Source organism: Sus scrofa, chromosome 15 (assembly GCF_054392235.1).
Source record: "Sus scrofa isolate SSC_HxYL_T2T_F1_AM1 chromosome 15, Sscrofa_HxYL_maternal_Yorkshire_Landrace_v2.0, whole genome shotgun sequence".
Lineage (NCBI taxonomy): Eukaryota > Metazoa > Chordata > Mammalia > Artiodactyla > Suidae > Sus > Sus scrofa.
The window spans coordinates 119,221,232-119,244,686 of record NC_139397.1 but is presented as its reverse complement, the minus strand read 5'-3'; the positions used below and the strand labels follow the sequence as shown (position 1 = coordinate 119,244,686).

General features: G+C 43.1%; 1 protein-coding gene and 1 long non-coding RNA gene across 14 annotated transcripts in view; one reads left to right on the top strand and one right to left on the bottom strand.

The window, feature by feature from the left end:
• Positions 1–10,259, bottom strand: part of CASP10 (caspase 10) — a 37,835-nt gene extending 27,576 nt beyond the window's left edge. For 6 of the 13 annotated variants that reach the window (XR_014828700.1, XR_014828701.1, XR_014828707.1 and 3 more), the window contains exons 1-3: positions 10,099–10,259; positions 8,177–8,642; positions 6,121–6,214 (exon numbers count right to left, since the gene is read on the bottom strand). Coding sequence is in view for 3 of the 13 variants with exons in the window: in NM_001161640.2 (NP_001155112.2) it covers positions 6,121–6,214; positions 8,177–8,517 (435 nt within the window). In the remaining 10 variants the exon portion in view is untranslated. The remainder of the gene's footprint in view (positions 1–6,120; positions 6,215–8,176; positions 8,643–10,098) is intronic. The other 7 variants (XR_014828704.1, XR_014828705.1, XM_084997993.1 and 4 more) reach the window with 3 other exon arrangements.
• LOC146396078 (uncharacterized) overlaps positions 1–23,455 on the top strand; it is a 1,511,729-nt gene that overhangs the window by 553,458 nt on the left and 934,816 nt on the right. The window lies entirely within an intron of this gene.

Genomic DNA, 23,455 nt, shown 5'->3' with positions numbered 1-23,455 from the left:
ATAAATATCAGCAGGGTGGGAACAAGGGGCAGGAGCACGTTGAGTGGTTGAAAGGGACAGGAATATTAAGGAATATTGAGAAGGAGGCCAGAGGACAAACTGAGTGAAAGCCAGGTCACAGCTGGAATGATAGGCTGGTATCAGACCATCAAGGAACACCAAAGGGCTTGGGCAAGTGTCCCATGGATGAAGGGGTGCCAGGAGGAATTTTTAAGGAAAACAATGACATGAACAGATTTGGGGTATTTTTGTTTTTGTTTTTAGGGCTGCACCTGAGGGATATGGACATTTCCAGGCTAGGGGTTGAATCGGAGCTGCAGCTACTGGCCTACACCACAGCCACAGCCAAGCCATGTCTGCGTCCTACACCACAACGCCAGATCCTTAACCCACGGAGTGGGCTTAGGGATCGAACCCACATCCTCGTGGGATACTAATTGGGTTCTTAACCTGCTAAGCCACAATGGGAACTCCAGATTTTGTTTTTAAATAGAAGTCTTGGAGATAGGCTGGAGGAGGAAATGTACAAGAGAGAAAATGCTGCCAGGCAGATTAAATGGTCTGGTTAAGAGATCATCAAGACCTGGTCAGGGAGTTCCCATCGTGGCAAAGTGGTTAACGAATCTGACTGGGAACCATGAGGTTGCAGGTTCGATCCCTGGCCTTGCTCAGTGGGTTAAGGATCCAGCGTTGCCGTGAGCTGTGGTGTGGGTCACAGACTCGGCTCAGATCCTGCGCTGCTGTGGCTCTGGCACAGGCTGGCAGCTACAGCTCCGATTAGACCCCTAGCCTGGGAACCTCCACATGCCCCAGGTGCGGCCCTAGGAAAGGCAAAAAGACCTGGTCCAAAGCTAGCAGTGGAGGCACTGGGTTTTGAGAGACCTTTCTGAAGTATATATCAGTGAGTCTGGAGATCAGTTGGAAGTGAGAGAAGAAATGAAGAGTCCAAGATGACTTCAAATGGTGATGCCACCGCTTTCTTCTTCATCATTCACCTGTTCCACAGAGCAAGCTTCACACAAGCTGCACGTGGAAGGTGATACTTGATTTGTATCTTGAAGGATGACTAGGCTTTCCTTGCCATCATGGAAAGGGGTATTCCAAGCAAAGAAAATCATATGGGGAAAACAAGAAACTAAAAATCTGGTTATGTTGAGGCTCATGGTGGCTCCAGCAAGAATAGTTTTGTGGGAGTGGTGGAGCCTGAAGCCATCTTGGAATGCACTGGAATATGACTAAAAGTAGAAGCAGTGGAGAGAGTGTGTGTAGTTGATTCTTTCAAGAAGTTTGGTGGTAAAGGGAAAGAAAATAGAGCAGTGACAGAAGGATGAGGAAGGGCTAATGGGTGTGTGTGTGTGCGCGTGTGTGTTTTCAAACAAGGCACTCAAAATACCAACAACCAAGGGAAAGGCTACAGTGACAAAATCTTAACTGAGTTCTGTCCTAATCTGATCCAAAGAGAGATAATAATTTTTTTCAAGACATCCTGGAGATAGGAAGGAGAACCAGAAAGGCAAAGCCATGTATGTGTCCTCCCCTGTAGCCCCAGCACGTCAGCAACCTGCTCAGAAAATAAAGCAGAAGAGAGGAGGGCATAAAGGAGAATTCACCTGGAGCTGACCAGCCAGGTACAGAGGTCAGAGGGAATCCCCCCAACAAGGCTCTACAGCAGGTGATGTGCAAATGAGCTCTGCTGAACCTCAAAAGAGAAAGTCCTATCCTGACAGCATCCTACCAGGAGGAAGAAAAGGAGCTAAGACATGATTCCAGAAGCAATGATGGCAATTCATTATACTTTGTAAAAAGTGTATTAGATATTGAGTAAATGACACCCTAACACACACACACACACACACACACACACACACACACACACACACACAATTTAAATGGAGTCTGCATATTACTCTAGTTTAGGAACCCCACCCTGTCAAATACGAGCAGGTAGTTCTCTTTTGTTCTGCTTCTTTGCTAAAAAGCTAGTAGATTGGGGTGTGGTTTCCTTTACATGCAACATTCTATACTGATGGCTGTACTGAGAACGGATATCCTGACAGCTGGCTGGGTCTCTCAGGATGTGTGAAAGCAGCTATGCCCGCTCCAAAATTGCGTGAAAGCTTTCGCAGAGGAAACAGAACACCCTGTAAAGGCCATTTCTGTCCATCTAGACACACCATATGCATCTAGAGCCCTTCCTTTTCGGCTGAGGGGTGTTCAGACCCTCCTCCACTGGCTGGTAAAGAATTTATTTCTGTGATAAAGTCTCTTGCACTTGTAACTGCAGAAAATGCAGACCCAGTAAGCCCTGGTACAGAAATGCCTCTGGGTTACTTAGAGTTTCTCCTCGACGCACGTTAGAAGGCTGGCCCAATAGAGATCACCCTGGTTTATCTGAGGAGTATAACTCAGCCACAATTCTGACGCGAAGAGTTCAGTCTCCTTCAAAATAAAGCTGAGATCATTTGGCATCCAATAAGGAGTGCAGGTTTCATGAATTTGACCAGGTCATTCCACAGTTTATGGCACAACTAAATGCAATAATTTCTCATTTATTATTATACAGAGTGAGAAAACCATAAATCTCTTTGGTCACTTGTGCATGGGCCTTTGATGATTTAAAAGCTAACTTAGCAGCAGAGAGAAATGTTTGAAATGCTCTTGTCCGGAGTTCCCGTCGTGGCGCAGTGGTTAACGAATCTGACTAGGAACCATGAGGTTTCAGGTTCGATCCCTGGCCTTGCTCAGTGGGTTAAGGCTCCCGTGTTGCAGTGAGCTGTGGTGTAGGTTGCAGACGTGGCTCAGATCCCGCATTGCTATGGCTCTGGTGTAGGCCGGTGGCTACAGCTCCAATTCGACCCCTAACCTGGGAACCTCCATATGCCACAGGAGGGGCCTTAGAAAAGGCAAAAAGACAAAAAAAAAAAAAAGAAAGAAAGAAAGAAAGAAATGCTCTTGACTGTGAAAATATTTCTGTAGCCACTGGTGCCTTTAAGCAGAGGTCCAGGATCTGCAGAAAGGCCCAGAGGAAGAAGTACATTTCCCAGCTTTTCTTATTGGGAAATCAAGGCTGGGTATTGAGATAGCATATGCCGTTGTCATCCCCCAGCTCACTGTGGGGTGTAAGGACTTCTGTCCCTGATAATAGTTGTAAAAGTAGAAAGTGATCTCATTGTATTTATAAACCCAGAGACTGGAAAAATTATAAGAGGATGCTCAGGAGTTCCTGTCATGGCTCAGTGGCTAACCAATCCGACTAGGAACCATGCCAGTCAGGTTTGTTTCCACTGAGCCATGACAGGAACTCCCTAGAGAACTTTTAAAACTACAAGAATTCCTCTGATGTTGAGAAGGAAAAATGCCTTAAAGGTCATTTGAGTCACTTAACTGTCACTTTGCACCAATGTGAACTTGAGATTGCATCACCCCATTCACTCATGTTTCCATTCAGAGCACCATTTCATAATTCTGCAAGGTCCTGGGACTATAATGATGAGTAAGACTCAGTGTCCACTCTCAAGGATCCCACAGTCAAGCTTTGGGATTAAGGAGCCTGGAGAGATAACCAATGGAAAGCTGCAAGAGGCTAAAATCCCTGAGGGCTCTGAAAAGGGGGGAAAAAAGGACTCAAAGACTGTAGCCAAAACAAAGAATTAACCTATAGGTCTGACACCAGGAAACATGTCTAAATGACCAAGCATGGTCCTCATTTGACTACTGCATATAAAACAGCATATAAAACTCCTGAGCGATTTTTCTTAAAAAAAATATATATATATCAGTATCATATCCCGTCGTGGCTCAGTGGTTAACGAATCCGACTAGGAACCATGAGGTTGTGGGTTCGATCCCTGGCCTTGCTCAGTGGGTTAGGGATCCGGCATTGCCGTGAGCTGTGGTGTAGGTTACAGATGTGGCTTGGATCTCCAAGTTGCTGTGGCTCTGGCATAGGCCGGTGGCTACAGCTCCGATTCGACCCCTAGCCTGGGAACCTCCATATGCCTAGGGTGTGGCCCTAGAAAAGCCCCCCCCCAAAAAATATATATCAGTATCAATAATATCAGTGTCAATAATATCAGTATCAATAATATCATTTGGTCTGGGAGGGCCACACAGGTAGGCTCTTTGCATTGGTGACATGCTCATCCCTCAGGTGGAAGAGGGAGTCCATCATTGTTCACTTAGTGCTACTTTTTTTTTTTAGGGCCACACCCGAGGCATCTGGAAGTCCCAGGCTAGGGGTCAAATCAGCTACAGCTGCTGGGTTACGCCACAGCCACAGCAACACCAGACCCGAGCCGCATCTGCAACCTACACCACAGCTCACGGCAACACCAGATCCTTAACCCAATGAGCAAAGCCAAGGATCAAACCCACATCCTCATGGGTCCTAGTCAGGTTTGCTAACCGCTGAACCATGAAGGGAACTCCTTAGTGCTACATTTTATAACTTCTACACACATTACCTGTCTTTTTTGGTATATCAAACAGTATATAACTTAAAATCTAATAAAAATAGTGGTTGATAATAAAATTGGAGTAATGTTGTAGAGTAAAACTTGAAAATTGGCCCCTTCCCAAATTAACTAACTTGCTTGTCACAAGCTGTTATGAGAAGCAAAAGAAAAAAATATAAGGTTTTGCAGCCTGGAAGAAAGCAACTTTCCTGCCCTTAAATACGACGGGTCTAGCAAGGATATCAGCAGGTGGCACTATATTAATATTAAAAGCATTACTGGAGTTCCCGTTGTGGTGCAGTGGTTAACGAATCCGACTAGGATTCGTTGCGGGTTCGGTCCCTGCCCTTGCTCAGTGGGTTAACGATCCGGCGTTGCCGTGAGCTGTGGTGTAGGTTGCAGATGCGGCTCGGATCCCGCGTTGCTGTGGCTCTGGCATAGGCTGGAGGCTACAGCTCCAATTAGACCCCTAGCCTGGGAACTTCCATATGCCGCAGGAGCGGCCCAAATAGCAAAAAGATAAAAAAAAAATAAATAAATTAAAAATAAATAAAAATTAAAATTAAAAAAAATAAATAAAAATAAAAATAAAAAAAAGCATTACTGTTAGTTCCAAGTACCTGTGTAGCCCTTTACAAAGCACAGCCTCAGACATTTGCCTCATTTGATTTTCACAGAAACTCTACACGGGAGACACCGCAAAGTCCACTGAAGAGGACACGGCTCCCTCAGAAACCTTGATGATAGAGGCGATGAATGGCTGATTCCCACTCTGTCGTTATCTACCACCTCCTCGTTTCTTTCTCATGCCCTGCATATTTCTATACCGTGAAACACAGCGAATACCAAGAGCAGTTAGTCATTTACTGCATGGTAACTATGTGCAAGACACAGGCCCTGCTAATAGTTTATGTCCGTTATTTCATTTCATCCTCTTAAGAGTCCTGGAAGGAAGTAGTATAATTGCTTATAAAATGACGTATTAGAAAAATGGAGACTCAGAAGGGTTTGATCACTTGTTCCACATCTGGAGTCCAGTTGCCGAAACAGGACTGGACTCCAGGCTCACCAAAAGTCAATGATCCTTTTTAAAAAAAAATAAATAAATAAAGTTCTTTTGTATATTTTTTAAAAGTAGATTCCACAGATAAGTGCTATCACGTGATATGTGTCTTTCTCTGTCTGACTTCACGGAGTAGGATAATCTCTAGGTCCTAAAACAGATACAAACGCACAGATTTTGAAATCAAACTTGGAGTTACCAAAATCGAAACTTTGGTGGGGAGGATGGGATTCACACACACACACACACACACACACTACTATACAGAAAAGAGAAAACTAACAAGGACCCACTGCAGAGCAGAGGGAGGGCTACTCAATGTTCGGTAAAATCCTATATGGGAAAAAAGAATGGATATACGTATATATATATATATATATATATATATATATATATATATATATAAATGATTCACTTTGCTGTGCACCTGAAACTAATACACTGTAAATATACGATACGCCAACAAAACTTTTTTTTCAAGGCAATGCTCTTAACCCTTTGATGATCGTGTCACCCGCAAAAAACAAGCCCTCCTGAAAACTTTTTCCCATGTCTTTCCAAACACCGATCCTGGCAATGCTCACAAAGACCCCTTCCACTCACCATCTGGACTCTAGGAATGGACTCCCTCAGAAGGAAGGTCATCCCCTTTAAGTTTTCGGAGCTGATGTCTTCTGACAGTTCATACAGCAGGTTTCTAAGACACACACCCAAGAGACAAATTAAAGTCTCGCACTTGCAGAGGACAGGCAGTAAATTGAGGGATTTTAACAAACATTATCTCTCGGAGTTCCCGTTGTGGCTCTGTGGTTAATGAATCCGACTAGGAACCATGAAGTTGCGGGTTCGATCCCTGCCCTTGCTCAGTGGGTTAAGGATCCGGCGTTGCCGTGAGCTGTGGTGTAGGTTGCAGACGCGGCTCAGATCCCGCGTTGCTGTGGCTGTGGTGTAGACTGGCAGCTATAGCTCCGATTCGACCCCTAGCCTGGGAACCTCCATACGCCATGGGAGCGGCCCAAGAAATGGCAAAAAGACAAAAAAAAAAAAAAAAAATTATCTCTCTTTTTACTGATCACAACCCTGTGAGGAGGCAATTATTTATCTTATTGTATAAATTCATCAGTGAAAACTTTGAGGTGCAAAGTGACCTATTAAATTATGACCTATTAAATTATGACGGTGAGAAGTAGGTGCAGGGCTCCTGCTGCCAAGTCCAGGGCTGTTTCATGTCACACCAGGAGAGTGTAAACCATGGCTTTGTCATGCCCACTCATCTCCCACGTCCATCCCAGAACCAGGCTCACTTTATACCCAGTGAGGACTCGAAGCCAGTGATTATATACGCCACTCCTGAAAAAGAAAATAACTACCCCAATTCCTAGAGAGTCATATAACCAACAACCAGGAAAACTATAAATTTCATTCATGGAGTTCCCTTCGTGGCGCAGTGGTTAACGAATCCGACTAGGAACCATGAAGACGCAGGTTCAATCCCTGGCCTCGCTCAGTGGGTTAAGGATCTGGCGTTGCCGTGAGCTGTGGTGTAGGTCGCAGACGCGGCTCGGATCCCGCGTTGCTGTGGCTCTGGTGTAGGCCGGTGGGTGCAGCTCCAATTCAACCCCTAGCCTGGGAACCTCCATATGCCATGGGAGCGGCCCAAGAAATGGCAAAGAGACAAAAAAAAAAAAAAAAATTTTCATTCACATACCAACACCCCTGCATGCCAGAGGCCATTCCACCGCTGTTTAACCAGAAGGTAGAAATAATGATCTCCGGAATTCCCTCCCTGACCCGGGGGTAGCTCAGGTTCTAGGAGCCAGTTTGAGCATTAAGGCCTGAAGGATTCCAGGCCCAAAAAATAACACTTCCAAGGCCCCTCCTTGTGAGGTTGTCTGATGCAGATACTATGTCAGCGGACAATTTAAAACAGTGTTGTCTGAGGTCTGATGTCTCTATTTTACCTCTCTGGGTTTCACCCCAAAATGTAACTGGACAGGGCATAAAGGACGTCCCTCCCTACCCTACAGACACAGCTCCTTTTTTATTTGGCTACTTTGGCTCCAAGTATGCATTGCTCTCTTCTCAGATGGCTGGGGAGAGGCAAATAGAAAAGTGACTCACAGGAGGAAGGATAGCCTGAGAGCCTGCAGGCTGCCGCAGAGGAAGGGATGGGCCTGCCTGCCGGGACGGGGGTGGGGGGGGAAGGGGGGATGCTTCCCCCTCAGTGAGAAGTAAAACAAAAGGAAGGCATCCCCAGGCCCAAAGGGTTTTAAAGCTTTGCTAACCTCCTGGCCTCCCTTCTCATTAGCTCCTGAGCTAGAATCCACCATCCAAGGAAGTAGATAAGGAAAAAGAAATCTTAAAAATTAATTCCTTTTTTTTTTTTTTTTTTTTAGGGCCATACCTACTGCATATGTTAGGTCTCCCAGGCTAGGGATCAAATTGGAGCTGTAGCTGGCAGCCTACACCACAGCCACAGAAACACCAGATCCGAGCCGCATCTGTGACTGTGGCGACGCTGGATCCTTAACCCACTGAGAGAGGCCAGGGATCGAACCCGCAACCTCATGGTTCCTAGTCGGATTTGTTTCCGCTGCACCATGATGGGAACTCCCACAGCCTCCTTTTAAAAGCCCAGCGGCCCAGCAGTGTTGATCACCTGAACAGGGAGACCTTCCGGCGGGTGGGCAGCAAGCATGCCACCTGCTCCTTGGTGTAGTGGAGGTGCCTTAGCAGGGAATTCTGCTTGATGGTGTACAGAAGCTCCGCTAGGAAGAAAGTGTCTTCTTCACTCAGCAGCTCCTCTGTCATCAGCTGATCAAAAATATCCACGGCCGAGTTGGACCTCTCCAGGCTCCTGGAGGAGATGTGGTCTCGGCAGAGAAACTTCAAGCGCTCCACATCTTGATCTCCGAGGTTCGAATCTATAATCAGAAGCTTCCCTCGAAAGTCCATTTGACAGTAATCATCTGAACTCAGACTTTGGCCTTGCGCTGTCATGGCCGGCCTGAGACAGCAGGTGGGGGCCGTGGGTTAGAGACTAAGGAGACGGGGCACCCCAACGTCCCAGGCCCTTCCTCCGTCCTGGTCGCCTCTGTTCCAGGCCTTAGACTTTTCTAGAAGTGCTGAAAAATGAAAATCACTGCGAGGTCATTTCAAAAACCTCTAGTCCAGAAAACGTGACCCCAACCCTGGCCTGTAGGTGGTCTGAAAGAGAGCTTTTACTGGAACTCAAGTGACCCTGAGTTCTCCCAAATCAAAATGTCCTGAGTGGAAAGTAGTCACAAGAAAGGGAGCTCTTAATTCATTCCCACCCACCTGCAGAAAGAGCAGTGTTACGTTTGAGAAACAAAGTAATCTGGAGGGGTTTACTTCCAGAAATGTCTACCAACCCAAGGCCAACAGGATAACATTACCACCATAACAGGGCAAGGCTTTACTGATTTCACAGAAAGAAAAGCTAGAATCCTAGACCCTAGAAAGAGTGAGTGGTTTCAGACAACAGACTAGGCAGGAAGTCACAAACTAACCCGCCTGACCGGTTCATAAACTTATGGTCTTTCTACATGAAATTTCATTCTAATCAGAGGAACGATAAATTGCAAAAAAAAAAAAAAAAAAAAAAAAGAAAATTTCAGTGTAATTACTCATTTTTTGAGGACGTGAAGTGTATGTTCTCTGTACAAGACTAGGCTGTTTAGAAATAAGAAATTACTCTCTAAAGGAAGGAGAACATAGCAAAGACAAAAAACAGGAGTTCCCACTGTGGTGCAGCGGAAACGAATCTAACTCATATCCATGAGGACTTGGGTTCAATCCCTGGTCTCGATCAGTGGGTTAAGGATCTGGCATTGCCGTGAGCTATGGTGTAGGTCACAGAAGCGGCTTAGATCCTGTGTTGCTTCAGCTGTGGTGTAGGCTGACAGCTACAGCTCCGATTCCATCCCGAGCCTGAGAACCTCCATATGCTGTGGGTGCGGCCCTAAAAAGAAAAAAGGAAAAAAAAAAAAAACCCAAAAAACAAACACCCCCCCCCCAAACATCAATAACAAAGAGTGGTTATATGAAGGTGGTATAATTACAGATAATATAAATTTTCTTCTGGGCTCCTGTCTGTTTTCTCAAATTTTACGCAATTATTTCGCTATTACTTTAATTGTTAGAAAAAGAACCCCCCCCATGTCATTTTTAATGTGATCATCCATGGGGTCTTCCTTGCTAATAGCTCTGTCATACTAGAAACCAAATGACTGGATTCTTGGAGACATCTTATTCTACGAGACATCTTAATCTAACATGGTACATTTGTCTCGCAGTTTCCTAAAGATTCTGATCTTTAGCTTTGGTGAGTCTACCCGACTTTGTCTCCATTTATAGACTAGCATATTTCTACCAGAAAAGGGCTATGTTGGAGCCTTCCTGGGGATTTTTAAACTTTCTTTTTTCCTGGGTTGGCTAATAAATCCAGACAGAACAGTGCCGTTGCTGGCAAGCGTGAGTTTTTCCAAGTTTCCGAGACACATAGCGAGGGCAAAGCCTGGAGTTTAAGACCCCAGCAAGAAAAAGGTATTAATTACATACCTTCAGATCAAATTCCACTGATCTTCTGGAGGTTAAAGTTCTCAGGGAAATTTCCTGGAAACACACCTTGAAAACAATTATAATCCTCTGCGTCCTCCACGTTCCAAGGAAGCTCCCATTTGTTCAGGAAGGGAACTCAACTTGGTGCAGCCCAGGCAAGTGAAACTGTCTCTGAGTTTCGGTAACTTATACTTAGCTCCTGCTGACATCATCTTTCAATCACTCTTCTTGCCTCCTCCCCTTTCGTGGGGTTAGGATAATGCTGACAAACGGCGCCTCCTAGAGGCAGATGCAAGACCAACAGATGAATCGGAGGAAATGCACGTTCCAGGAGGAAATGCACGTTGCAGGAGGAAATGCACGTTGCAGGAGGAAATGGAGGAAGTGCACATTCCAGGAGGAATCGGAGGTGCATTTCCAGGACGGGAACTCCCCAAACTAACCTTTAAAATGAAACTCAAAAAGCTCATGAAACAGTAGTCAGCCATCTTAACCCTTTCTCAAATAAGTCTACGTGCGAATAAACAAACAAATTTAAGGCAAAAAAAAAAAAAAAAAAAAGAATAAGGCAAAAATAAAAAGGAGGGGAACTAGACCTAAAAGCCCATTGGGAAGTATTTGCAAGGAACTCAGTTACCAGTAGACGAAACTGGTGAAGGCTCTGCCCTCCTCGCACATTCAACCCGGCAGAAAAAGATTTTACATTGAATAACAAGACACTATATGGAAGTTCCCATTGTGGCTTAGTGGTAACGAGCCTGACTAGTCCATGAGGAGGCAAGTTTGATCCCTGGCCTCTATTAGTGGGTTAAACGATCCAGCGTTGCCATGAGCTATGGTGTACGTCACAGAAGTGGCTCAGGTCTGGTGCTGCTGTGGCAGCGGGATAGGCCGGTGCTGTAGCTCCAATTGGACCCCTAGCCTGGGAACCTCCATATGCCGCAGGTGCGGCCCTAAAAAGCCAATAAATAAATAAACTATATAATAAAAGCAACACCTAACACTTGTATCCCAACTACCATATGCCAGGTAATATTGACTCATTTAAATCATCCCAACAACCCTCTAAAATAAATACTATTTAAAAATAATCATTTCTTGGAAGTTCCCGTCGTGGCTCAGTGGTTAACGAATCCGACTAGGAACCATGAAGTTGCGGGTTCAATCCCTGGCCTTGCTCAGTGGGTTAAGGATCCGGCATTACCATGAGCTGTGGTGTAGGTCGCAGATGCGGCTCAGATCTGGCGTTGCTGTGGCTGTGGTGTAGGCCGGCGGCTACAGCTTCGATTAGACCCCTAGCCTGGGAACCTCCATATGCAGCAGAAGCAGCCCTAGAAAAGGCAAAAAGACCAAAAAAAAACCACAACACTTCTTTCTTTCCTTTTGTCAAGATGTAATATGAAATGCCTTTTCTTCTGTAATTGTGGGAAGGGTAGAATGAATATTCCCAAACTTGTCTAAATTTAAGTAAATTCATTCTGTGGGTCAGAATGTTGCTTTGGAATTTGCCATAAGTTGAATTATACACTCATATTACTTCCACAATGAGGTTGTCTTTGAGGGTTAGAAATGTTTGTTTTGCTTCTTGGTAAACTTCAAAAGTTTGAAGTATAGTATATAATGGATACCCAGTAAATGCTTAACTACCAATAAAATAAAATAAATAGTATGACTATGACCCCTCTTTTAAAACATGAAAATTAAGACACAAAAATGCTTAATATTTTGTACACCGTCACGTGGTGAGCTAGTGGGAGAGCCAAGATTTAAACCAGTATGTTTGGCTTTAAGTCAGTACACCATAATTCAGCTAATTCAAATGCACAGAGCTCTGGAAAGAAGTACATTTATCTCCGAAGGCGGTTCTATGGGTGAAACAAAGAGAAAGATTAATGATACTTTATTAACAAATGTATTAAAGTGTAATTTCCATATCCAAGGCATCAGCTAAAAATGTCTGTGTTTCAGAAAAACAAGCCTGAGTGGCAATGGTTGCACAACAATGTGAGTATATTAGTAGCGCTACTGAAGTGTACTCATGAAAATGGTTAAAATGGGAAATTCATGTTATGCATGTTTTCCCACTATTTTTTTTTGAAAGATAACAATAAGATAGACAAGCTCTACATCTCGATCATCTCTTCATTTATTCTATTATTTATGTTTCATTCCCCAGACCACCTGGGGAGGCAACTTGATGAAATTATCATCCCTCACCCTGTTCATAAACTACATTAGCTTTTTCAACTTTTTTGTTCAGTAATATTAAATATTTATCGAGCTCTTCCTAGGTATAAAGCGCTGAATTGGACACAACTGGAAAGCAAAAGTGAATAAACCAAGGGTCTGCCTTCCATAATAATGAGAATGAATACCATTTCTTGACCTCTTTTTCTCTCCTGAACTCTCTCATGTTAGTGCTATTATCCATATCCAGTAGATGAGGAGATCAAAATTCGGAAAAGAAAATTATCTTGCCATCATCCCAACCCTAGGAAGAGTCGGGAATTCAGGACTGAAACCTAGGTCTCTCTAACTTCAAATCCCATGTTCTCGATCCCAAGGCTATTATTGCCTAGAACTCCATAGGAGGTAATCTAATCCCTGTAACTATTGGGTGGTGCGGTGCTGTAATGGGGTCCGCATAAGTGCTACCGGAGCCCCAAGGAGGATGGAATGAATCCAGATCAGGATGTCTTGGAGGAGGAGGTATCTGAGCTAAGCTATGAAGACAGAAGTAGAATAAAGACATCTGAAGTAAAATTTAAACTTTGATCCTAGTACTGCTTGCACTCAAGGGAAACACTTGAATCATGTTTCAGAGTGGCGACTGTATGCCATCTTGTTTGTATTTGGCATTTTATACTTCTTCCCATCAGAATGCGGTTACTGAGGGCATGCTGATGGTGAGTAGATTGTAGTGGAAAGAATAAACATTTCTTATGCCTCTTTCCTATTGGTTGCAGTCAACTGGCCCACATCAAGGGCCAATCAAAACCTGTCCAACTGGCCCACATCAAGAGCCAATCAAAACCTGTCCAAGTTCACCAACCGCAAAGTAAAAACTCGTGAAGAATGGACGCAAGTGATGGGGAAGATGAGCACACGAGCTAGAAGAGCACTTGATGCCTTCCATCCAAATCCTGGTCCTGAGGTCGCAGGTTCTTTTGATTGGAAACCCCATCCCCAACTTCCAGGATCCCCTCCCTTCCTTATTCCATACTTTGATCCACACACTTCAGACCTTCCCAAAACTACTCTCAATCTGGGTATATGGGGGAGCTAAGCTGTGAAAAGGGGGGCTTTTTGTGATAAGGATCCTAGCAGAGATCCCCACATGGTGGACTGGATGGAAACTATAGCTAAAAAAGTAAAGTATTCATTATTCCACAGACTGATCTATTTTAACATGTTTCTCTCTCTCTTCCTCTCTTTCTAGAGCATGTGGAAGTTCAGGGAATTTGTGCCACAGCAGCAACCCAAGCCACTGCATTGACAACGCCAGATCCTTAACCCTCTGTGCCACAAGAGAACTCCAACCAACATGTCTCTTTTCTTATGAAAAAAGTGGTTAAATAAAGGGTGGGATGGACTGGAAGTTTAGGGTTAGTAGATGCAAACTATTACATTTAGAAGGGATAAGCAATGAGGCCCTGCTATATAGCACAGGAAACTGTATCCAGTTTCTTGGGATGGACCATGATGGAAGATAATGTAAAAAAGAGAATGTGTGTGTGTATCCGAGCTGGGTCTTCGACCTACGCCACAGCTCACGATGGCAACGCTGGATCCCTAACTCACTGAGTAAGGCCAGGGGTCAAACCTTCGGCCTTGTGGATCCTAGCCAGATTCGTTTCCACTGAGCCACGATGGGAACTCCCCCACTGTTTTATCTAAGTGGGTTTGAGGCAAGAAGCCAGGTAATTCTGGGGTAACAAAACCTCAAAGTTCCACAAGATGGTGATATTTCCTAAGAGAGCTCAACAAACTAGCATTAGATTATCTAGGTGATTGTGGAGTAAAAAAAAATTTGGGGGGGTAATGAAACTATTGATTTATTATGTAAATAGGTATGCTGTGTTTTCTTGACACTTTCAAAAATTTTTATTGAAGCATAGTTGGTTGATTTACAATGTTGTGTCAGTTTCAGGTGTACAGCAGAGTGATTTTGGTTATACATACATATATTAAAGGAACAAAATACCAGCATTTTTAGCAACATGGATGGACCTAGAAACTCTCATGCTAAGTGAAGTCAGCCATGCAATGAGACACCCACATCAAATGCTCTCACTGACATGTGGAATCTGAAAAAAGGACAGACTGAACTTCTTTGCAGAACAGATGCTGACTCACAGACATTGAAAACTTATGGTTTCTGAAGGAGACAGTTTGGGGAGTGGGGGGATGTGTGTGGGCTGTGGGGTGGAAATCCTGTGAAATTGGACTGTGATGATCATTATACAACTATAGATGTGATAAATTCATGTGAGCAATAAAAAAAAGCAAAAAAAAGATCACCAATGATAAAAAAAAATTTTATTGAAGTATAGTTGATTTACAATATTTTGTCAGTTTCAGAGTGATTTCAGTTACAGCAGAGTGATTTTGGTTGTACGTATATATATTATCTATTTTTTTTCAGATTCTTTTCCCTTATAGGATATTACAAAATATTGAATATAGTTCCCTAGAGGAAAAGATTTTTAATGCTGCCAAAAAAAAAAAAAAGAAAGAAAAAATCAAGAGCCAGAAATGTCTTTCATTTAGAAGATACTTTGTTGTTTCTAGGACAAAAAATAAAGAGAAAGCAGCTTTAGCCTTCAATCCAATAATTTTTCATAAAAGCAGCATAAAACTTAGCCATGTCTGTATCAAAATCTACAATGAGGCTTTCCCACTGTGGCGCAACGGGATCAGCAGCGTCTTGGAAGCACTGGGACACAGGTTCAATCCCCAGCCTGGAACAGTGGGTTAAGAATCAGCCATTGCCCCAGCTGAGGCTTAGGTTGAAACTACAAGTCAGATCTGATCCCTGGCCTGGGAACTCCATCTGCCTCGGGGCAACCAAAAAAGAAAAAAAAAAATCTACAACAAATCAAGTGACATGAAATGCCCCTGATATCATTGTGTGCAAAAGGGAGTCAGGTTAAGATGGCAACATTCTGCACATTGATCTTCATATTTAGTGCAATCACCATAAAAATCCTTGCTGCCCTTTTTTACAAAAACTGACAAGGTAATCCTAAAAGTCGCAGAAATGTAAGTCAGGGACTCAGGATAGCCAAAATAATCTTGAGAAAAAACAACAAAGTTGCAATACTCATACTTCCCAATTTCAAAACTTACTACAAAGCTGCAATAATCAAGACAAGGTGGTACTGGCAAAAAGATGGGCAGATAGATCAGTGGGATAGAATTAAGAGTCCTGAAATAAACCCTTACATTTATGGTCAGCCGATTCTCAACAAGGTTGACTGACAGTTCAGTTGGGGAAAGAATAGTCTTTTCAATAAATGGTGCTGGCTATCCGTTTGCAAACGAATAAGATGGGACTCATAGCTTACACCATGTTAAAAAAATTACCCCAAATTGATCAATGACCTAAAGAGCTAAAAACCATGACCTTTATAAGAAAATACAGGTGTAACTCTTCATGTACTTGGATTAGACAATGATTTCTTATATCTGATGCCAAAAGCATAAGCAACAAAAGAAAAAATAGATCAATTGGACTTTATCAAAATATGAAGATTTGTGCTAGAAATGACACTATCCAAAAAGTGAAAAGACAACCCACAGAATGGGAGGCAAATTTTGCAAATCCTGTACCTAATAAGAGACTAGTATCCAGGCTATATACTGCAAGTTTTTTTTCTTCTTCTCCCTTTTAGGGCCACGCCAGAGGCATATAGAAATTCTCAGGCACGGGGTGTGCAGCTACCAGCCTACACCACAGCCACAGCAACGCAGGAACTGAGCCCAGCCTATATCAAAGCTCAAGGCAACCACTGAATGAGGGCAGGAATTGAACTCACATCTTCGTGGAAATTAGTCAGATTCATAACCCGCTGAGCCACAATGGGAACTCCCATATTCCGGCTATATAAAGATACTCATGACTCAGCAATAAAAAGACAATCAATTTCAAAACAGGAAAAGATGTGAACTGATGTTTCTCCAAAGCCAAAATACGAATGGACCACACACATATGAAAAGATGCTCAATACCATTAGTCAGCAGAGAAATAACCACAATGAGATATTAATCAGAACCACAATGAGATTCTAATTGACTCCCACTTGGATGTTTATAATTTTTAAAAATTACGAGTATTGGAGAGGATGTGGAGAAACTGGAAGCTCACACACTGTTGGTGGAAATGTAAAGTTATGCAGCCATTCTGAAAAACGGTTTGGCAGCCCTCAAAAAGGTAAACATAGAGTTGCCAGCAATTCCACTCTGACTTTCTGACACTGCAATCCATTTTTATATCTATACGCAAGAGAACTGAAAACACATATCCACACAAAAACCTATGCGTGAATACTCATAGCAGCACTGTTCACGAGAGCCAAAAGGGGAGACCACCTAAATATCCATCAGTCAGTTGGTGAATAAATAAACCAAATGTGTCATATCCGTACAATGCAATACTATTCAGCCATAAAATGAAGTGAAGTACGGATACATCCCACAACACACACGAACCTTGAAAACTTTACACTAAGTGAAAGAAGTCAGAAGGTCCCATAGTGGAGGACCTGTTTATATGAAATTTCCAGCATAAACAAATGTGTAGAAAAAGAAAGTGGTAATCCAGGGGCTGGGGGGCAGGGAGGACTAAGAAACGACATCTAACAAGTATGGGATTTCTTTCAAGGTAGATGAAAACGTTCTGAAATGAAATCGTGGAGCGGAGGGCACAATTGTGAATATACTAAAAACCACTAACTTCTACACTTGAAAAGGATGCATCTTATGAAATGTGAATTATAATGCAATAGAAAAAGAAAGGGAGGAATTCCCACTGTGGCACAAGGAGCTCATCAGCGTCTCTGGAGCGCTGGGACCCTGTTTGATCCCTGGCCAGCAGACCAGCATAGTGGAGGAAGGATGTGGCCCTGCCACTGCCCCAGCCTGGGAACTTCATTGGCCATAGGGTGGCTAAAGAAGGGGGGGAAAGAAGAAAGAAAGAAGGAAAGAAAGAAAGGAAAGAAGGGAGAAAGGAAGAAAGAAAGAAAGAAAGGGAGATATAGGAGGTCCCATCATGGCTCAGTGGTTAATGAATCCGACTAGGAACTATGAGGTTGCGGGTTCGACCCCTGGCCTTGTTCAGTGGGTTAAGGATCTGGTGTTGCTGTGAGCTGTAGGGTAGGTCGCAGACACTGCTCGTATCCCGAATTGCTGTGGCTGTGGTGTAGACCAGCGGCTACAGCTCCGATTAGACCCCCTAGCCTGGGAACCTCCATATGCCGAAGGAGCGGCCCAAGAAAAGACAAAAAAAAAAAAAGAAAGGGAGATCTAAGGTATGTCACAATCCCATGTCACAAACAACCCTGTGGAGATTAGTTTTCTGTGTCAACTTGACTGGGCTAAAGGATGCCTGGAGGTCAAGTAAATGTCATTTTGGGGTGTGTCTGTGAGGACATTTCCCAGAAGAAATTAGCATTTGAATCAGTAGACTAAGTAAAGAAGATCTGCCCTCACCAGTGTGGGGGGCATCATCCAATCCACTGAGGGTCTGAATCGAATAAAAAGGGAGGAGAAAGGGCGCGTTCTCTTTCTTCTTGAGCTGGGACTCCCTTTCTGCTCTTGGACTTTGGAGTTCCTGGTTCTCTGGGCCTTTGGACTCCAGGACTTACACCAACAGCATCTCTACACCCCCATCTTGTCCTTCATCCCAGCCTCCAGCCACAATCTTATTGTGTGTGCACTAGAGAATCCAGAATGTTTGTCTTAAGGAGGGAAATTGATGAAGCTATGTTTAGAGAGAGTCTCTGGGTTGCTGTGTATGAAACGTTCATACGATTGCGGGGCTGGGAGTAAGATCAGTGAGAAAGCTCTCATCATGGTTCAGTGCAGGAGTATTAAAGGCATAAGAAGTGTAATGATGGGAATAGATGGAAAAGACATTGTAGATGCAGAGCTAACATGATTTCAAAACTAGCTGGGGAGTTCCCTGGTGGCTCAGCAGGTTAAGGACCTGGCACTGTCCTTAACCTACAGGTCACTGCTGTGGCGCAGGTGTGATCCCTGGCCTGGGTACTTCCTCATGCCTTAGAGTGTCACCAAAAATAAACAATAAATCAGTGAAAGAAAGAAAGAAGGAAAGAAAGAAAAGGAAATTAGTTGTATATAGAAACATAGGAGAGTGTGAACCAGGATAAATACGATGTTGGTGTGATGTTTTATCTAAAATTAGAGACCCACAGAGTTCCCATCATGGCTGAGTGGTTAACGAATCCAACTAGAAACCATGAGGTTGCGGGTTCGATCCCTGGCCTTGCTCAGTGGGTTAAGGATTTGGTGTTGCCATGAGCTGTGGTGTAGGTCACAGACGCAGCTCAGATCCCGAGTTGCTGTGGCTGTGGTGTAGACCAGCGGCTATAGCTCCGATTCGATCCCTAGCCTGGGAACCTCCATATGCCAAGGGAGTGGCTCCAGAAAAAAGACAAAAAAAAAAAAAAAAAGACTAAAATTAAAGACCCAGGTAGAAGAGCAAATTTGGAATGGAGATTTTAAGGGTTTGTTGTTGTTGCTGTTGCTGTTGTGTTGTTGCTGTTGTTTGGAGTGTACTGGGTTTGAGGCACCAGAGAGAAAATCAAATGGAAAAGTCTATCAGGAAGCTGTAGGGGGAGATTTGAACTTGAAGTGTCTGGGCTAGACTATCCATCTTGTTATTGGCATAAGAATAGTCAGCGAAGCTATAAGGTTGTCAGAAATATATATATAAAGAGAGAAAATGAAAAAGTGATCCTTTGGGAATATCCATATTTAGGGATCAAAGGAGAAAGATAACAAGATGACTTGGCTAGAGAAGTCCATGATAGAACTTCTAGAGTGGAACACCCTGGAGAATAGGAAAATAACCACCCCACAGAATCCAAGAACCACTGGTTTGGTAACTAAGGTTCATGTGACCTGAGGATTTATAGATTTAGTAAAATTGCAAGAGAGCAACCATTAGTGAGCAACATTTAGTGGTCCTGCTCAGCCACTGGTTAGCAAAGTAGTGAGCCCTTCCCCCAAGCAAGTAAAAATTAGTGAATGACTGTTGTCCTTCTCCCCTTCTTCTACATAAAAGGACCCTGAATTCAGACTGAGGAAAGATGGTTTTTGGGGACACTAGTCTGCCATCTTTTCGGGTCTGCTAGCTTTCCAATTAAAGTCTTTATTCCTCGTCCCAACAACTCACCTCCAAATTTATTGGCCTGTCATGCAGCAAGCACAGCAAACTTGGGTTCAGAATCAAAATGACTGAGGTGAAATCCTGAGAGCAGGGAAGTATGTATTTAATGGGAAAGGTGGAATGGAAAGAGTATAGATTCGTCAAGAATTTACATAAGACAGTAGCTTGAAAGAGAAGGAACTTATTTGAAGGGGGGAACAGAGATTGTTTTCAGCCTGAGTGATCAAAGAGAGAGGACGAGATTAGAGATAAAGAGGCTTGAAATAAGGCTCCATCTTGGAAGAGGACTGATCCATGCCAGCAGAGGGACTAAGATGGGGATAGGAATCCTACATCTGGGGCAGGAAGTCCTTACCAAATAAGGAAGAAAAGATGTTTCTTGCATCACCATTCAAAGAGTGAAAAAATGGGACTGACTTTAATATCATACAGAGACATAAAGGTATAGGCATGATCACATAAATGAAAAGACAGAGAACAGTGTTAAAATGTTACATCATTGGGAGCTCCCGTCATGGCACAGTGGTTAACGAATCCGACTAGGAACCATGAGGTCTCGGGTTCGATCCCTGGCCTTGCTCATTGGGTTAACGATCTGGCGTTGCGGTGAGCTGTGGTGTAGGTTGCAGACGCGGCTTGGATCCCGCGTTGCTGTGGCTGTGGTGTAGGCCGGCGGCTACAGCTTCGATTAGACCCCTAGCCTGGGAACCTCCATATGCAGCAGAAGCAGCCCTAGAAAAGGCAAAAAGACCAAAAAAAAACCACAACACTTCTTTCTTTCCTTTTGTCAAGATGTAATATGAAATGCCTTTTCTTCTGTAATTGTGGGAAGGGTAGAATGAATATTCCCAAACTTGTCTAAATTTAAGTAAATTCATTCTGTGGGTCAGAATGTTGCTTTGGAATTTGCCATAAGTTGAATTATACACTCATATTACTTCCACAATGAGGTTGTCTTTGAGGGTTAGAAATGTTTGTTTTGCTTCTTGGTAAACTTCAAAAGTTTGAAGTATAGTATATAATGGATACCCAGTAAATGCTTAACTACCAATAAAATAAAATAAATAGTATGACTATGACCCCTCTTTTAAAACATGAAAATTAAGACACAAAAATGCTTAATATTTTGTACACCGTCACGTGGTGAGCTAGTGGGAGAGCCAAGATTTAAACCAGTATGTTTGGCTTTAAGTCAGTACACCATAATTCAGCTAATTCAAATGCACAGAGCTCTGGAAAGAAGTACATTTATCTCCGAAGGCGGTTCTATGGGTGAAACAAAGAGAAAGATTAATGATACTTTATTAACAAATGTATTAAAGTGTAATTTCCATATCCAAGGCATCAGCTAAAAATGTCTGTGTTTCAGAAAAACAAGCCTGAGTGGCAATGGTTGCACAACAATGTGAGTATATTAGTAGCGCTACTGAAGTGTACTCATGAAAATGGTTAAAATGGGAAATTCATGTTATGCATGTTTTCCCACTATTTTTTTTTGAAAGATAACAATAAGATAGACAAGCTCTACATCTCGATCATCTCTTCATTTATTCTATTATTTATGTTTCATTCCCCAGACCACCTGGGGAGGCAACTTGATGAAATTATCATCCCTCACCCTGTTCATAAACTACATTAGCTTTTTCAACTTTTTTGTTCAGTAATATTAAATATTTATCGAGCTCTTCCTAGGTATAAAGCGCTGAATTGGACACAACTGGAAAGCAAAAGTGAATAAACCAAGGGTCTGCCTTCCATAATAATGAGAATGAATACCATTTCTTGACCTCTTTTTCTCTCCTGAACTCTCTCATGTTAGTGCTATTATCCATATCCAGTAGATGAGGAGATCAAAATTCGGAAAAGAAAATTATCTTGCCATCATCCCAACCCTAGGAAGAGTCGGGAATTCAGGACTGAAACCTAGGTCTCTCTAACTTCAAATCCCATGTTCTCGATCCCAAGGCTATTATTGCCTAGAACTCCATAGGAGGTAATCTAATCCCTGTAACTATTGGGTGGTGCGGTGCTGTAATGGGGTCCGCATAAGTGCTACCGGAGCCCCAAGGAGGATGGAATGAATCCAGATCAGGATGTCTTGGAGGAGGAGGTATCTGAGCTAAGCTATGAAGACAGAAGTAGAATAAAGACATCTGAAGTAAAATTTAAACTTTGATCCTAGTACTGCTTGCACTCAAGGGAAACACTTGAATCATGTTTCAGAGTGGCGACTGTATGCCATCTTGTTTGTATTTGGCATTTTATACTTCTTCCCATCAGAATGCGGTTACTGAGGGCATGCTGATGGTGAGTAGATTGTAGTGGAAAGAATAAACATTTCTTATGCCTCTTTCCTATTGGTTGCAGTCAACTGGCCCACATCAAGGGCCAATCAAAACCTGTCCAACTGGCCCACATCAAGAGCCAATCAAAACCTGTCCAAGTTCACCAACCGCAAAGTAAAAACTCGTGAAGAATGGACGCAAGTGATGGGGAAGATGAGCACACGAGCTAGAAGAGCACTTGATGCCTTCCATCCAAATCCTGGTCCTGAGGTCGCAGGTTCTTTTGATTGGAAACCCCATCCCCAACTTCCAGGATCCCCTCCCTTCCTTATTCCATACTTTGATCCACACACTTCAGACCTTCCCAAAACTACTCTCAATCTGGGTATATGGGGGAGCTAAGCTGTGAAAAGGGGGGCTTTTTGTGATAAGGATCCTAGCAGAGATCCCCACATGGTGGACTGGATGGAAACTATAGCTAAAAAAGTAAAGTATTCATTATTCCACAGACTGATCTATTTTAACATGTTTCTCTCTCTCTTCCTCTCTTTCTAGAGCATGTGGAAGTTCAGGGAATTTGTGCCACAGCAGCAACCCAAGCCACTGCATTGACAACGCCAGATCCTTAACCCTCTGTGCCACAAGAGAACTCCAACCAACATGTCTCTTTTCTTATGAAAAAAGTGGTTAAATAAAGGGTGGGATGGACTGGAAGTTTAGGGTTAGTAGATGCAAACTATTACATTTAGAAGGGATAAGCAATGAGGCCCTGCTATATAGCACAGGAAACTGTATCCAGTTTCTTGGGATGGACCATGATGGAAGATAATGTAAAAAAGAGAATGTGTGTGTGTATCCGAGCTGGGTCTTCGACCTACGCCACAGCTCACGATGGCAACGCTGGATCCCTAACTCACTGAGTAAGGCCAGGGGTCAAACCTTCGGCCTTGTGGATCCTAGCCAGATTCGTTTCCACTGAGCCACGATGGGAACTCCCCCACTGTTTTATCTAAGTGGGTTTGAGGCAAGAAGCCAGGTAATTCTGGGGTGACAAAACCTCAAAGTTCCACAAGATGGTGATATTTCCTAAGAGAGCTCAACAAACTAGCATTAGATTATCTAGGTGATTGTGGAGTAAAAAAAAATTTGGGGGGGTAATGAAACTATTGATTTATTATGTAAATAGGTATGCTGTGTTTTCTTGACACTTTCAAAAATTTTTATTGAAGCATAGTTGGTTGATTTACAATGTTGTGTCAGTTTCAGGTGTACAGCAGAGTGATTTTGGTTATACATACATATATTAAAGGAACAAAATACCAGCATTTTTAGCAACATGGATGGACCTAGAAACTCTCATGCTAAGTGAAGTCAGCCATGCAATGAGACACCCACATCAAATGCTCTCACTGACATGTGGAATCTGAAAAAAGGACAGACTGAACTTCTTTGCAGAACAGATGCTGACTCACAGACATTGAAAACTTATGGTTTCTGAAGGAGACAGTTTGGGGAGTGGGGGGATGTGTGTGGGCTGTGGGGTGGAAATCCTGTGAAATTGGACTGTGATGATCATTATACAACTATAGATGTGATAAATTCATGTGAGCAATAAAAAAAAGCAAAAAAAAGATCACCAATGATAAAAAAAAATTTTAT